Genomic DNA, 13,667 nt, shown 5'->3' with positions numbered 1-13,667 from the left:
TTTGTTGGTTCATTGTCATTGTGACTCTCATGTCTGTTTTGGATTTTGTGTTTGTTCATTAAACAACTTTAGAAATGCAGTTTTGCATTTTGGGTCCTACTTCTGCTCTAGACATGACAATAAAGCTCTAAAAAGTTGATTTTGCATGAGATGGGCCCTTTAAAGTGGTGTATTGGTTTACCACAGCCAAAAGCATTTACATTATTTACAATTTATATACAAATAAAAAACACAGAAGACTATAATTTTTGCATCAGCACTGCAGACATGAAAGTATCATTGTAGGCTCAAAATGTTGACATCAGTCCCATCTGTATCTGTATGTGTGCCTACAATGATACTTCCGTGTCTGCAGTGCTGATGCAAATATTATGTTTTTCTGTGTTTTTATTTATATATAAATTGTAGTGTAAATGCTTTTGGCTGTGGTAAACCAATACACCACTTTAAAAGGCCCATCTCATGCAAAATCAACTTTTTAGAGCTTTCTACCTTCTAAGAGTGATGTGTGGGCCTTGTATATGTCGCCGAAGTGGTTTTTAGATTGATTTAGTGTTTTTTTTTTAACAACACCTGTTTTGTACTAAAGATTCCATTCAACAATTGTAATCCAATTTGTTTCTCTTATTGGGACTGATCACATGCTGGGTCAGGTGACTAGAGCTGGCCCTATATACAGTACATAACAGGTGCGAAACTTAACCTTTCATGTTGAACAGGTATCCACACTTCAAACTCCACCCCTATAGTTAGGTATTTGTAATCAGAAACGCCTGGATTTTATTAGAGCTGTATTACGTGATACCACAAAGCATTTGAAAGGCCTATGATGGAGTAGACAGTGATTAAGAAGAGGTAGATGGAATAGCTGAGGGGGCTGATGGTTTTGCTGCTGAAACTGGTGTCATGGTACTGAAACTAACTTGACAGAAGCCAGGTTGAAAATTGACTGTGTTGTCAGTGAGGACCTATGAATGTTCTGCCCTGCCAAACAAAGAAATGTATGCCACAACAAAATGCTAGATTTGTGTGTAAAAATAATTCACCGGTGTGCCATAAAAACAACGATAAATGCATTAATCAGATGCATAATGCTTCATGGACGTATACTAATCTATGTGCTCTGATACTTGTTCAAATACAGCTCAAGATCATTCTAAAACTATTCAGGAAAGATTCATTACAGTCCTGCAAATGTGACTTAGTATTGTATTAGTACTGATATCTGCTCAAATGAGTATCTAGTTTCAATACTAGTTTTAGTATCAATGAGTATCAATTTTTTTTCTCTGATACATTTGACAACCCTATTTGCGTATAATTGTACCTAATTACATAAAACAAACATAATATAAGATTAATAAAAAGACAAGTGAACAGCAAATTCATCAGATTTCTTCCTAATCACGGTCCCTCTGATTACTCCCATCTGAATTTGAAGTTTGCATGGTGTGTAAATAATATTTAAGATCCAGAAATCAGATAATAAGCAAATTTCAGTGTGCATGTGAACATGACCAGTGTATAATTTTAATAAATATAGTGATTTGTAAATATCAAAATAGAAGAGAAGGGCCTGAAAAAAGTGCATTCAGAACAGGTAAACCATTCTTGCATAAAGCTAACAGGAGTTTTCTCATAAATGAAACTAAACAGTCTACCTGCATTTTTGATCATCATCCAAGTATTGTTCAGAACAAAGAAAAAAGATAACAAAAACTACAAGAGATCAGAAGATACTGACTCATTAAAGAATGCCTTTTGTGGGAGTAAAATCAAACAAACCGGTTTGATTAATTTAAGGAAATTACGGGAAGTGGTTCATATTATTTTGGGTTAAGGTTGGCACTCTAAAAATCAACAGGTCAGCTGAAAAATAAAAATCAGTTTGTCAATTTTTTTTTCTGAATTTCTCAAATGAAGGGTCCTTAATTGCTACAATGATTGCTACCTTTTAGAGTTTGAAAACACAGTGGCATGTAAAAAAAATAAATACATAAATAAATAAAAATAATAATAATAATAACTGAAGTTCAATATATTGCTGCAGTAAATATAGACAATAAACAATAATATTGAGAGTAATGTATGCCACTAGCTTTAAACCACAATAACTATTCTAAATCTAAAATACTGTTAAATAAAAATCATGAGCTGCAATAAATTAACAGCAGAATTCAACCATTTACAGCTTTAATCTTGACGTATAGCCAAAAAATAACCACAAATTTCCCAGTAGTGCAAAGAAATTGTATACATGATAAATACTGACCCCCAAAAAATACTGTTCCCGCTTTCATATATTGAACGATAAGTTGATATAGTAACTATGAGATTACTATGATGTGACAGACCTAGTGTTATTAACTACATTTCATTATGTGTTGCTGAGCATGCTTCACAATGAAACTTGACACTTAAGTAAGTACAGTATGTGTTTGTTTAACTCTCTGAAGCATCAGTCACACGTGAATTAAGAACTGACATGCAGCCTACTTTAGAAACTCGTCTGACCAAGACTTACTGTAAAACTGACCAGGTTTACTTCCTTGATTCCATTAGACTTGTTTTTCAGCTGTCCCATTGTTGTTGGTGTTGATACGATACATCCGGTGAGTGGTATAAATGATGCTGAGGTGGAGACAGCGACAGAGGAGCAACAGAGGAGCAACAGAGAGCTGTGGGCATCATGTTCTCCACTAAACTGGTCGTTCTGCAGCTGCTGTGGCTCTCACTGGCCTCTGCATCTCACTTCTTTGGAGGACTTGTGAACTACAGATACAAAAGTCTCAGCAATGGGGGAATTGGGGTAAGGCTACTTTTTAAGATTATAATTTACTGACACAAAGAAATCCAGTTCAATCTTAGATATCTACACTTCTAACTGTACTACATCTTAAATAAGACCATAGCATGTAATATGTCAGATCAAGTCAGCCCTTTATAACATGGTCTTTTTGGTGCTTATCTTAATATTCAAAGCTGCTTTTATCTGGTACATCCAGTCACTGCAGTCTGACTCCACAACTCCAATGACGACCACCCAATCATGAAATCTCACAAACATGTTCTCTCAAGAAACTGTCTCATCCAAACATACAATGACCTCAACCTTTATGAGTTACAGAACTACTAGAGCTACTGCCATCCTTTAGTGAACATAATCGAACTCAACATGAAATAAATATTCAATGTTTTTGGCAGGTGGAACTCAGGAACAAGGCAACATTCAGTTCATGTGGGTACCAATATGGAAGTTGTTACGGCAACTGGTATAACTGTGGGTACAATGACCAGATAGACTTGGGTGTGATTGACAGGAGTTACAATGGCCCCCCACGTGCAAACACGTGGTGTCAAACAGAAACAGTTGTCACTAAGGTCCTCTACAGTGATAAACCTTTCCAAACCAGGTAGGTCATTTTTTTGTATTTGTGTAGATATTTGTGTCTATGATAACAGACATTACCATAAATACAGATGTTGGATTAGTGAATATAATTGTATTTGCAGGGAATACAGCTGCTGTTGGATCTTATGAGTACCCCTATTATACATCTCCATCATGGAGTGTACTGGCAAATATGGATTTGGGCAAAAGATCAGACACTAAGAAGCCAAACAACTCCCCTGATACTGCCATTCTCCCTTTTCTACGGTAAATATAAGATTAACATTGTTTAGCTTTACAAATGATAATGGGCAGTTGGCAGGAATTTAGGGGGATAAAAAGAGCTTTTACACAGATGCCAAGACACAGAGGTGATCTGTATTACTATAAATATATATAAATGCAAATATATATAAATGGGACGAGACAGAATTTTCACGAGATGAGACGACACACGAGATTGGGTCCATGAGATCGAGACAAGATTTTGAAATAATTTACAATAATCAGATCAATGCACAATTTTGGTCACATGATTTAAATTTGATATATTTTTCTATATATCTACAGTATATACAGATATATCTATATTCTATTAGATTATTATTTGTGCCTTTGTCTCCTCAGAAATTCAAGATGGAAAAGCAATAGGCATGAAGACACCAAAATAGATAATACAGTAATTAAATACTCCTTCTGTCTCTTAAAGGGTTCCTCAGAACTGCAGACGCACCTACAAACCCATGGCCTTTGACCCTGATAGAGATGTTGTTCGATGTCGATATGGAAAACAATACACTGCAGAATGCGCTAACTGTAAAAGACATGGGGGATTCCAAGTAGATGAGGTTAGTAAAATTGATTGTTTTGATGTTTGACTATTTCCTTTTGTATTTTCTCACAGGGTTGTAGCCACCGTTTATTAGATCCTCAGGGGATGCAGTCTAAAGGGTTAATGCACAGATGAATTCAAAATAACCAAAATAACCATTCACAAAATTGAAGTAAAGGTTCAAACAAGCCTCATTCAGTGCTAGGTTGCAATAAAGCTCAACAGTCCCAGTCCAGAGGAATAAACTATTATTGTTTGGGAAATCCTAAGACTGTAGACCGTATGTGCTGTATGCTGGGACACTTCATACAAATAATACTCCAGTCAGAGAGTGAAGATGGAGGCAGGAATGGATTTGAGGAGCTTTAATGCCCTTTCTTGTATCTTTCTCTCTGTTTATTTATCCTTTTGTCTGGCCGATCATTTCATCTGGTTATCTATAAGAACATTTGAATTTTATTACTAACTGAAATAACTGTCACAGAGCGAGAACATATAACAGTTTAGACCAACAGTCACCCAAAAGATGTAAACTAATCACAGAAATCAAAGTAATTAACATCGGAGCATTATGTAACAATTAAAGAAACAATTACATAAATATTTTCAAACCCACCTCTATCACAGACACAGACTTACACAGGTTAAAGGTAATTATCTGATGATACAGCAGTTAGGCCAGAAGTAACAGCATAACCATGATACTCCCCAGGACCCCTGAGCTGCCTATGAATGACTGATCTAAATAAACATTTACTGAACTAACAGTTATACTGGAGAATTAGCAAATGATGTTCATCAAAAAAGGTGAGAGTGACTTACTGAAAAACAGCTGGCTAATGCTTGCAAACGTTTATGCGAGACAGACTTTTTATGAGCAGAAATCATCTCAGCTGTTGTAGTTCCAACTAAGTCAGCTCTTTCTGGTCAGATCGAGTTAAAGCAAGGCTCATCTTAAAATCAAATTTAAGTAACAGAGCTTCAGACAGAGCAGAGCCTCCAGTTAGCTGCACACCCACAGGGAATGTGGATGGCATTAGCTGCAAAGTATTGAAAAAATAATCTGGTACAGCAGGATTTTCAGTTGGAAGACTATTTGATTTGCCTAAAGGAAGTGACACCACAAACACAAAGTGGTGCAAAGTTTTTCGGTAGATTTACGCATGAAAGAGTCAATTAAGCTGCAATCATTATTTGGGGGAAGGTTGAGAATGAACGTTGCTTATCATCTTTTCATAGGCTACATGCACACTGCACTATCTGGCTTCTGGAAACCAAGCCGTCTATGAATTTGAATTGGTGGTGGAGGACTTTCCACGACAGACTATTGTGCTCTCTTACTCTGATGGAACCAAGGCTTACAAATATGCAAGGACTGCACGAAGAAAGAGAGCAGTAACAACTACTGCTTTCCCCACTACTACTACTGTTGCCCCCACTACTACTACTGTTGCCCCCACTACTACTACTGCTGCCCCCACTTCTACTACTGCTGCCATGACTACGTCAATGCCATGGTGGTACTACTGGCGGACTACAACTACTACTACTGCTGCCCCCACTTCTACTACTGCTGCCATGACTACGTCAATGCCATGGTGGTACTACTGGCGGACTACAACTACTACTACTGCTGCCCCCACTTCTACTACTGCTGCCATGACTACGTCAATGCCATGGTGGTACTACTGGCGGACTACAACTACTACTGCCCCCACTACTACTACTGTTGCCCCCACTACTACTGTTGCCCCCACTTCTACTACTGCTGCCATGACTACGTCAATGCCATGGTGGTACTACTGGCGGACTACAACTACTACTGCCCCCACTACTACGACTCCACCACCCACTACTACTACACTAACTACTACATCCTCGAATGCTGCGCTCAGTTTGCTGCCTATGCAGTTTGTTGTTTACGGTCAGTATCATTGTAGATTTACTGTCGTGCCACAGTCATGATCTATATATTAAAGGCACTGTACCTGATTTTTATTCTCATAAAAATGTGAAAAACAGAACTAGTTCATTTTAAACACTTTTCAGTGGTCCAAAGTTACTCCTCATTTATCTTATGCATTCAGAGCCTCCTAATTATTAATCACCATGAACAAGCGCTTTTCACAACAGAGTGGAGTGGAGCAGAGTTTTGCAATGACAGTAAAGCTAACACCTAGCATGCTAAAGCACACTTCCTGATTATCAAGCGATAACGTACTTTCCATTTAGATGTAAACAGCACTCAGCTGACTTATTTTGACCTCAAGAGCTGCTTATGCAATATCTCTGTAGAGGGGCCAGACGGGTTTAGCACAAATACATGGAGGTAAAATCGGGTACAGGGCCTTTAATACAGAAACACAACACACTAACATTATGGTGTTATTACAGTGGACCCACCTGTTCCCACTTGTGCTGAAGGATATTATCTGCCGAAGTATGTTTCCCCAACACCCAGAGACGGAGAGGTCATTCTGGCAGAAGCTGGAAAAGAAGTAGAGATAAAAGTCAAGGCTGAAGCTCTTTATTCACAGTAAGTAAACCAAAAATGCAAAAACATTAAAACTAAACCTGATATATTAACAATGATTCATTTTTAACCAAAACAGAGTTGACGACCTTATAATGACCGGGCCACTGAATATCACCAAGCACAAAACCACTGGAGATGAGTTCACCATCAGATGGACTCCTATTCCTGAAGACTTCGGACACTATTTTCCAATCTGCTTTGCTGTTGAATTTAAAAATGGGTAAGGGATAAACTGTTTACAAAGGCTTAAACATTAATACAAAATAAATATGCATAGTTTACTATTTTCAAGTCATTTGTTTTATGTTTTATGTAATCAGAACTTCCGTTTACCAAACTGAGATGAGATGTGTGCTGGTGAACGTTACAAAAGATCTAGGTAAGTTCTGAAAGATTATAGTAATAGGTTTGGTTCATATGACATCAAAACATTCTATTATTCCTCTATTTCAAAACTGAGCTGGACGACAGCTCAGAATTCAATAGTGGAATTTAACTCTTATTGCAGATTTGTTGACCTGGTTTATGTGGATAAATAATTTCTACAATGTGAATGCAACTTATAGAAGCAGCAATTCTCATTTAAACATATGGCTCTTTTGTTTATTTTCTCATTTTAGTGAACACAGTGGTCACCTGTCTGGAGTCGTCCATGATTGTGGAGGTGGAGAAAGCCACATTGCCTCCACTCCATTATCAAGATCTGCGTCTGTCTGATCCCAGTAACACAGCCTGCAGCCTCCAAACCCACTCCAACAGCACCCACGTGGTCGCCAGAGTGCCCCTCAACGCCTGTGGCACCCAGATCGAGGTAAGACTAACAAGAAAGAGAGAAATGTGTAAGATGTATTAAAGTATTTATAGATCTGAGTTTAACCATCAAAGAACCATTCAATCTGAGGTTTAAATTCAGAACAGCTTAAACTTGTCTCTGAAGTGCATTTGCTTCTACATGGATATGATTGCATTCCCAACATTTACTTAAAACATTATTTTAATTTTGTTGAATTTGTAATGTGGTTTTATTAATTCAGTGCGTAAGCAATCAATGAAATTTCATTTATCTTATATTCAGATTCATTGCTTACAACAGACAATTCAACAGGGCACAAATACATATGACAGCTGTCTATTATACAAGACAAACAATCAGTTTACTACATGATGATTTCAAAAGTTATGTAATATAACAAGAACCCCTATTGTCCTCTACAATGGAATCATAATAAAATTCAGAATTTGTTTATAACAAATTGGATTTATTTGCCATTACTTTATAGGCATAGTTCATTCCATTATAAAACATAGTAAGTTTGGGATTGTATAATAAGAAATTGTACTTTTCAAGTAATGTTCAGTGTTATCACAATTTTTGGGGTTAATCACATTTCCGTCTTTGCAGGAGGATGACGATAATCTGCTTTTCAAGAATGAGATCACCACAGTGGACAATAGCTCTACCCTCATCACCAGAAAACACCTGTTGGAAATCAAGTTCTTCTGCCAGTACTCCAAAAGAGGAAACGTGACCGCCACCTTCAGCGCTCACAGGGAGAATGTGACAGTGTGGGACAAGGGCTTTGGGAAGTTCACCTACGGCATTGAGTTCTTCCCAGATCAGAGGTTTGTCTCCAGGATCGACCCCCGGCTCTACCCTCTGGAGTATGACGTGGGCGATCGCATCTTCATGGAGATCGAAGCCACAACTATAGTCAACAACACAGAGCTGTTTGTGGAGTCCTGCAGAGCTGCACCCTATGACAACCCCAACTACCCCCATCCCTACACTCTCATTGAGAACGGGTAAGTGGATTCTTTTAGTGAAACTGTAGATATTATGAACTAGGATTGACAAAACTATTGAAAATCAGATACTAACCAATATAAAAGTAGTACAAAACTAGATACTCAATTAAACAAGTATTTTGAGAAATATTGGAAAAGAAAAATCACATAACTGGATAAAATTTCACCTTTCATGATCAGTTTCACCTTGAGTTTTATCAGAACTAGAGTAAGATAAAGAAATGCTATTATTTTATGTAGAAAATTACTAATTACTAATAGCCTATTGTCTAAAAAGAATTTTATATCGAGTGTTTTCTCAGGTATCAAAATGAGTTTTAAATTTTAGTATTATGACAACATATTGAAGGACTGCTTATATCAAGCTTACATGGCATTTTGTGTAACTAATTCCACTTTTGTCTTTATACTTTTAAACAGCTGCAACTTAGACTCAACACTGATCGTCTATCCAAGAAGTCACAAGAGACAATTCAAAATCAGCTTTGAGGCCTTCAAGTTCATTGGCCTTCATGACCAGGTATTCAGCTGAATGAATCAGTCGACATTTTACAGTGACGTCACATGATCGAGCGTTCATTCTGTTCAGATGTTTGATCTTCATGAAAAACTTCAGAGTGAAACTAGTTCATTTCTGTAATGTTATTTGAGAGGGACTTGTTCACAGGACAAAATCAGCTTACCTGCAGTAGTTCCAGATAAGTCAGTTCTTTCTGGTCAAATTGGGTTAAAACAAAGCTCAAATTAAAGCTCAACTTGAGTAACAGAACTTCAGACAGAACAGTGCCTCTAGTTAGCTTTATCTCAAGCATAACATTAGCTGCAAAGTATTTTTCTAATGCTGTACACAAGCTAGTAAAAAAAACAACAACACCTATTCAAGCCTTTAAAGTTACCTCTCAAACTCTTGAACATTTCTAGGTCTACATCAGCTGCTCGGTGTTGATGTGTGAAGCTGGAAACCCACACACTCGCTGTTCTCGGGGATGTCTGCCCAATGCACCAAGTAGAGTCAGGAGAGAGGCCGTCATTGAGACTGGAGTCCACTATGTGTCCCAGGGCCCACTGCGCCTCAAGAGATCTGTGCAGGCAGAAAACACAGGTACAATGGTGGAAAAAAGTAGTAAAGACAATAAGACGTGTTCCGTGTTTTTATTAGTCCATGCATATAACAGGTTTTCCTGTTTTTCTAAGTATTATTACTTGGTTTGGTGGGATAGTGTTTGTTGTATCCTCCTCAAAAACATACTTGGAGTTGTGTTTTGTTTCTTTTACACATTTGCGTAATCCTGCATCATTAGAATGACAGAGTTCCAAAATGTTCTGTTTCACCTTGTGATGTCATAATGCGATCGTTTTTAGTCAACGGCTACCTTTTATCTTAACAGCTACATATTATCTTTAGTTCAGTAGAAACTGGCAAATTCAGGGCTGAAATTACCCAGTGATTTTAGTGAAGGTGTATGGAGTTTAAAAACTTAGTGGAGCACTTCCTGTATTACCACATGACATCACAAGTGTTTTCTGTTTGAGAGAAGAACTCCACCTAAATATGCAGGGTTTGTGTGTTAAACATGTGAATGAAACAAAACACAACTCCAGGTCTGTTTGTGATGAGGAAACAATATTAAAACAGATCAGAAAATGGCGTAATATGGTCCTTTAAGTTTAGGACTTTGTTAACTTTATGGTTGCTACATAACAGTTGGAAAATAGACTTTTATAGTCAATACAAAATATACATTATGGGCAGTATGGGCAGTGCAAGTAGGTTGTTAAAAGTGACAGTAACCAGTGTAAGAAAGTTGCTATAATGTTCATGAGACTAAGAGCTGAGCGGGAAATCACATCAACCATGTGTCTAATCAGGAAGTAAAATTATAAACTTAAATTATATTTCTACAGGCCTGAACTTGAACCTCAACCTGGTCTTCATCACTGGCTGTGCTCTGGCCGCTGTGGGGATGATCTGTGGAGTCTTCTTCTACAAAGCCAAGAAATCAAGTGTCAAATACCAAGCTCTGCCTTCAGACGAAAACTAGAAACACCACCTGCAGATGCAAGAAACACAATGCACTATTAGAATACGGTGATTAATGAAGAACTATGGGTGAAGGTGAAGGATTTTAAAGTAATTTTTTCAATTTTGCACAATGATAAACTAAGGCTAAAAACTAGAAAAACGCAGAATAGGGTACATCACATTTACAAATAATTACCAGCGTTGTCTTGTATGTCTCTAAATATAACAAAAGCTAATTACAATTGCAATTTGAATTAGTCTCCAATTTGTGTTGATAAGGGTGTACTAGTTAAACTACCAATTTAAAGTAAACTATGACAGCACAAGATGATGCAAAACTATAGATTTTGCACTGTTGGCAAATGTAATAGTCCATATAGTGATAGACTGTATATCACGATAACACTGTGATTATTTTTGCTACTGGTACTTATTTTGAATTACAATTTATGCTTTTGCTCTTTATTACTATTATATATTGTGATGTGCGAGCTACTGTGCCCAAATAATTTTCCTTGTGGATCAATAAAGTTTGTCTAACTCTCAGTAAATTTAAGTCTAAGATTCTCCCTCTGACAGAAAAATACATATACTTTTTATTAAAAGGAAAAAACACATTTTAAGTCATGATTTTTGACTGTTAGTCTAAAAAAAATATCTTTAGGATTTACTGTGGGCCTTAACAAGAATAACAAGCACCGATGAATTTATAAAAATATCACCAAAACACAACTACATCAAAGCTGTCATCTAAACGGACCAATGGTGCGCTTATCAAATCACTAGGTTGGATTTTAATAGACTGTCCTCTGCCAAAAAATAAAATTAAATATTGATAACTTCGAAGTTTAGACCTCTACAAACACACTCTGAAATGTACAGATTATTTTAGCAGTTAATTTGGAACTAACTTGACAGAAGACAGATTGAAATGTGTTGTCAGTGAGGACCTATGAACGTTCTGCCCTGCCAAACAAACACATGTATACCACAACAAAATGCTAGATTTGTGTGTAAAAAAATGAGAAAAAAAGATTTTATGATTCTTCTAATAATTAGTTATTATCAGTCATAACATCACCAAGAAATTTCCTTGTTGAAACCACAAACTATAAATGGACGTAGCTAAGGTGCTTGTCGCTGCGTTCCAAATAGGAAGTGATCACGGCCATGCTTCCATCTCCATTCGACACTTTGTAATCGGGTCCATAGTGCCTCATGAGCGTATACTAGTCTATGTGCTATTATACTTATTCTGATACAGCTCAAGATCATTCTAAAACTATTCAGGAAAGGTTCATTACTGTCCTGCAAATGTGACTTTTTTAGTATTGATATCTTCTCAAATGAGTATTTAATTTTCAATACTAATTTTAGTGTCAATTAGTATGTTTTTGTTTTTGATACATTTGACAACCCTATTTGCGTATAATTGTACCTAATTATATGAAACAAACATAATATAAGATTAATAAAAGGACAAGTGAACAGCAAATTCATCAGATTTCTTCCTAATCATGGTCCCTCTGATTACTCCCATCTGAATTTGAAGTTTGCAGGGTGTGTAAATAATCTTTAAGATCCAGAAATCACATAATCAAACTTCAGTGTGCATGTGAACATGACCAGTGTATAATTTTAATAACTATAGTGATTTGTAAATATTAAAGTAGAAGAGAAGGGCTTGAAAAAAATGCATTCAATCTACCTGCATTGTTCAGAACCAAGAAAAAAGATACAAGAAAGTACAAAAGATCAGAAGATGCTGAATCATAAAAAAATGCCTTCTGTGGGAGTAAAATCAAACAAAACGTTTGGATTAATTTAAGGATATTAAGGGAAATTGTTCACATTACTTTGGGTTAAGGTTGGTGTCAAGTCATAAAGCCCAGGCCCTCTGCTCCTCGTCTTCACCTCCACTCCTGAGCCCATTCACCTCTCCTCTCCTTCCCCTTTTTATCAGTTTATTAGTTTATTCCTAGCCTGGCCCGTAGATGGTGCCAGAAAATACAGGTAAGCCGGGGTCTCTCTGCAATCATTTAATTAGGCCCAGGTGCTCAGACAGGCAAACCAAACCAGGAATATGAAGGGAAACACAGAGACACTACCGCTGAGTAGATTTACCTGGTAAATTAGTTTATAAGTATAGTTAAAATAGAAAAATGGTGGTAAAACCCATGTAAAAAATAATCTGTTTAATTATGTAAAATGAACATTCTGTTAAATTAAGTTAGGGTGACCATATTTCTGTTTGTCAAAACCAGGACACCGTACAGGGGGTGGGAGCTGGGGCCTCATCATCGACATTAAACTACTCTCAGCTGGCAAAGCTTTTTAATGTTTTTCAGTGTCCTAGTGAGCTTTGAGGTCCCTGAGAGGCGGTGTCAGGGACTGGACACCAAAACATATGTGCCTGCTTTGTACACTGTGCACATGGCCTCCCACTTGTCCCGACCATTTTTGTCTGCTCGCTCCTTCTGAGTTACAGAGAGCTACGAGAGCCACTCAATTTAATGGCCCAATGAAAGATCATGAAAACCTGGACATTTGCATCACTTCATAAAAAAAAAAAAAAAAACAGACGGCCAGGACAGGACGTAAAAAACGTACATGTCCGGGGAAAAACAGGCATTTGGTCACCCTAATTTAAGGAGTACAATAAGAAGCCTTAGTTAAAGGGATAGTTTGGGATTTTTTACATAAATCTGTTTGTCATCCCCGTGAGCAGTGTCGTGCATCAACACTGACTTACCCCCGACAGCGTCCGGTGAGCCGAGATACTGGCCATTTTCGGTGCTGACGAAAGTAGTCCGGCAAGTTGGGTGGGGACTGTATAATAAAGCGTTTTTCTTCTCAAAACAATCTGTGTTCAAAAGAGTGAGACATTTGCATCACAAAACCAGTGTCGCCTAAAAAGTCAGACCTCATTATCGCTTGGCACTATTTTCTTTCCGTTCGTATCACCACATTAGCTTCAATGTGGAAACCAAACCAGGTAAGAACGAAGAAGTGCCGCTATGTTTACAAGAGAACAGGCTCAAGAATCAGCTACTAAAGCTGTGTGCAGTAAATCACTCAG

The 13,667-nt window shown here is 37.3% G+C and overlaps 1 protein-coding gene across 1 annotated transcript; it reads left to right on the top strand.

Moving 5' to 3' along the window:
• The first annotated feature begins 2,637 nt into the window (after positions 1-2,637).
• On the top strand, positions 2,638-11,205 carry LOC110158170 (CUB and zona pellucida-like domain-containing protein 1). The gene is made up of 13 exons (XM_055154935.1): positions 2,638-2,809; positions 3,205-3,413; positions 3,514-3,658; positions 4,101-4,239; positions 5,463-6,147; positions 6,618-6,759; positions 6,836-6,979; positions 7,080-7,138; positions 7,380-7,570; positions 8,162-8,562; positions 8,986-9,085; positions 9,487-9,667; positions 10,471-11,205. Exons 2-13 carry the CDS (start codon positions 3,329-3,331, stop codon positions 10,605-10,607), a joined length of 2,409 nt encoding a protein of 802 aa, XP_055010910.1. The 5' UTR covers positions 2,638-2,809; positions 3,205-3,328; the 3' UTR covers positions 10,608-11,205.
• The last annotated feature ends 2,462 nt before the right edge of the window (positions 11,206-13,667 follow it).

This window comes from Boleophthalmus pectinirostris, unplaced genomic scaffold, assembly GCF_026225935.1.
Source record: "Boleophthalmus pectinirostris isolate CB_2022bp ecotype Guang Dong unplaced genomic scaffold, ASM2622593v1 HiC_scaffold_19, whole genome shotgun sequence".
Classification (NCBI taxonomy): Eukaryota; Metazoa; Chordata; class Actinopteri; order Gobiiformes; family Gobiidae; genus Boleophthalmus; species Boleophthalmus pectinirostris.
The sequence above is the reverse complement of the archived record's forward strand: the minus strand, read 5'-3'. Positions and strand labels throughout refer to the sequence as shown.

Bases quoted from the DNA above. Each gene is read 5' to 3' on its own strand.
- LOC110158170 (XM_055154935.1), top strand. From the start codon at position 3,329: ATGGCCCCCCACGTGCAAACACGTGGTGTCAAACAGAAACAGTTGTCA. The intron at 3,414-3,513 runs GTAGGTCATTTT...TTGTATTTGCAG, and splicing joins GATAAACCTTTCCAAACCAG to GGAATACAGCTGCTGTTGGA. The intron at 4,240-5,462 runs GTTAGTAAAATT...ATCTTTTCATAG, and splicing joins GGGGATTCCAAGTAGATGAG to GCTACATGCACACTGCACTA.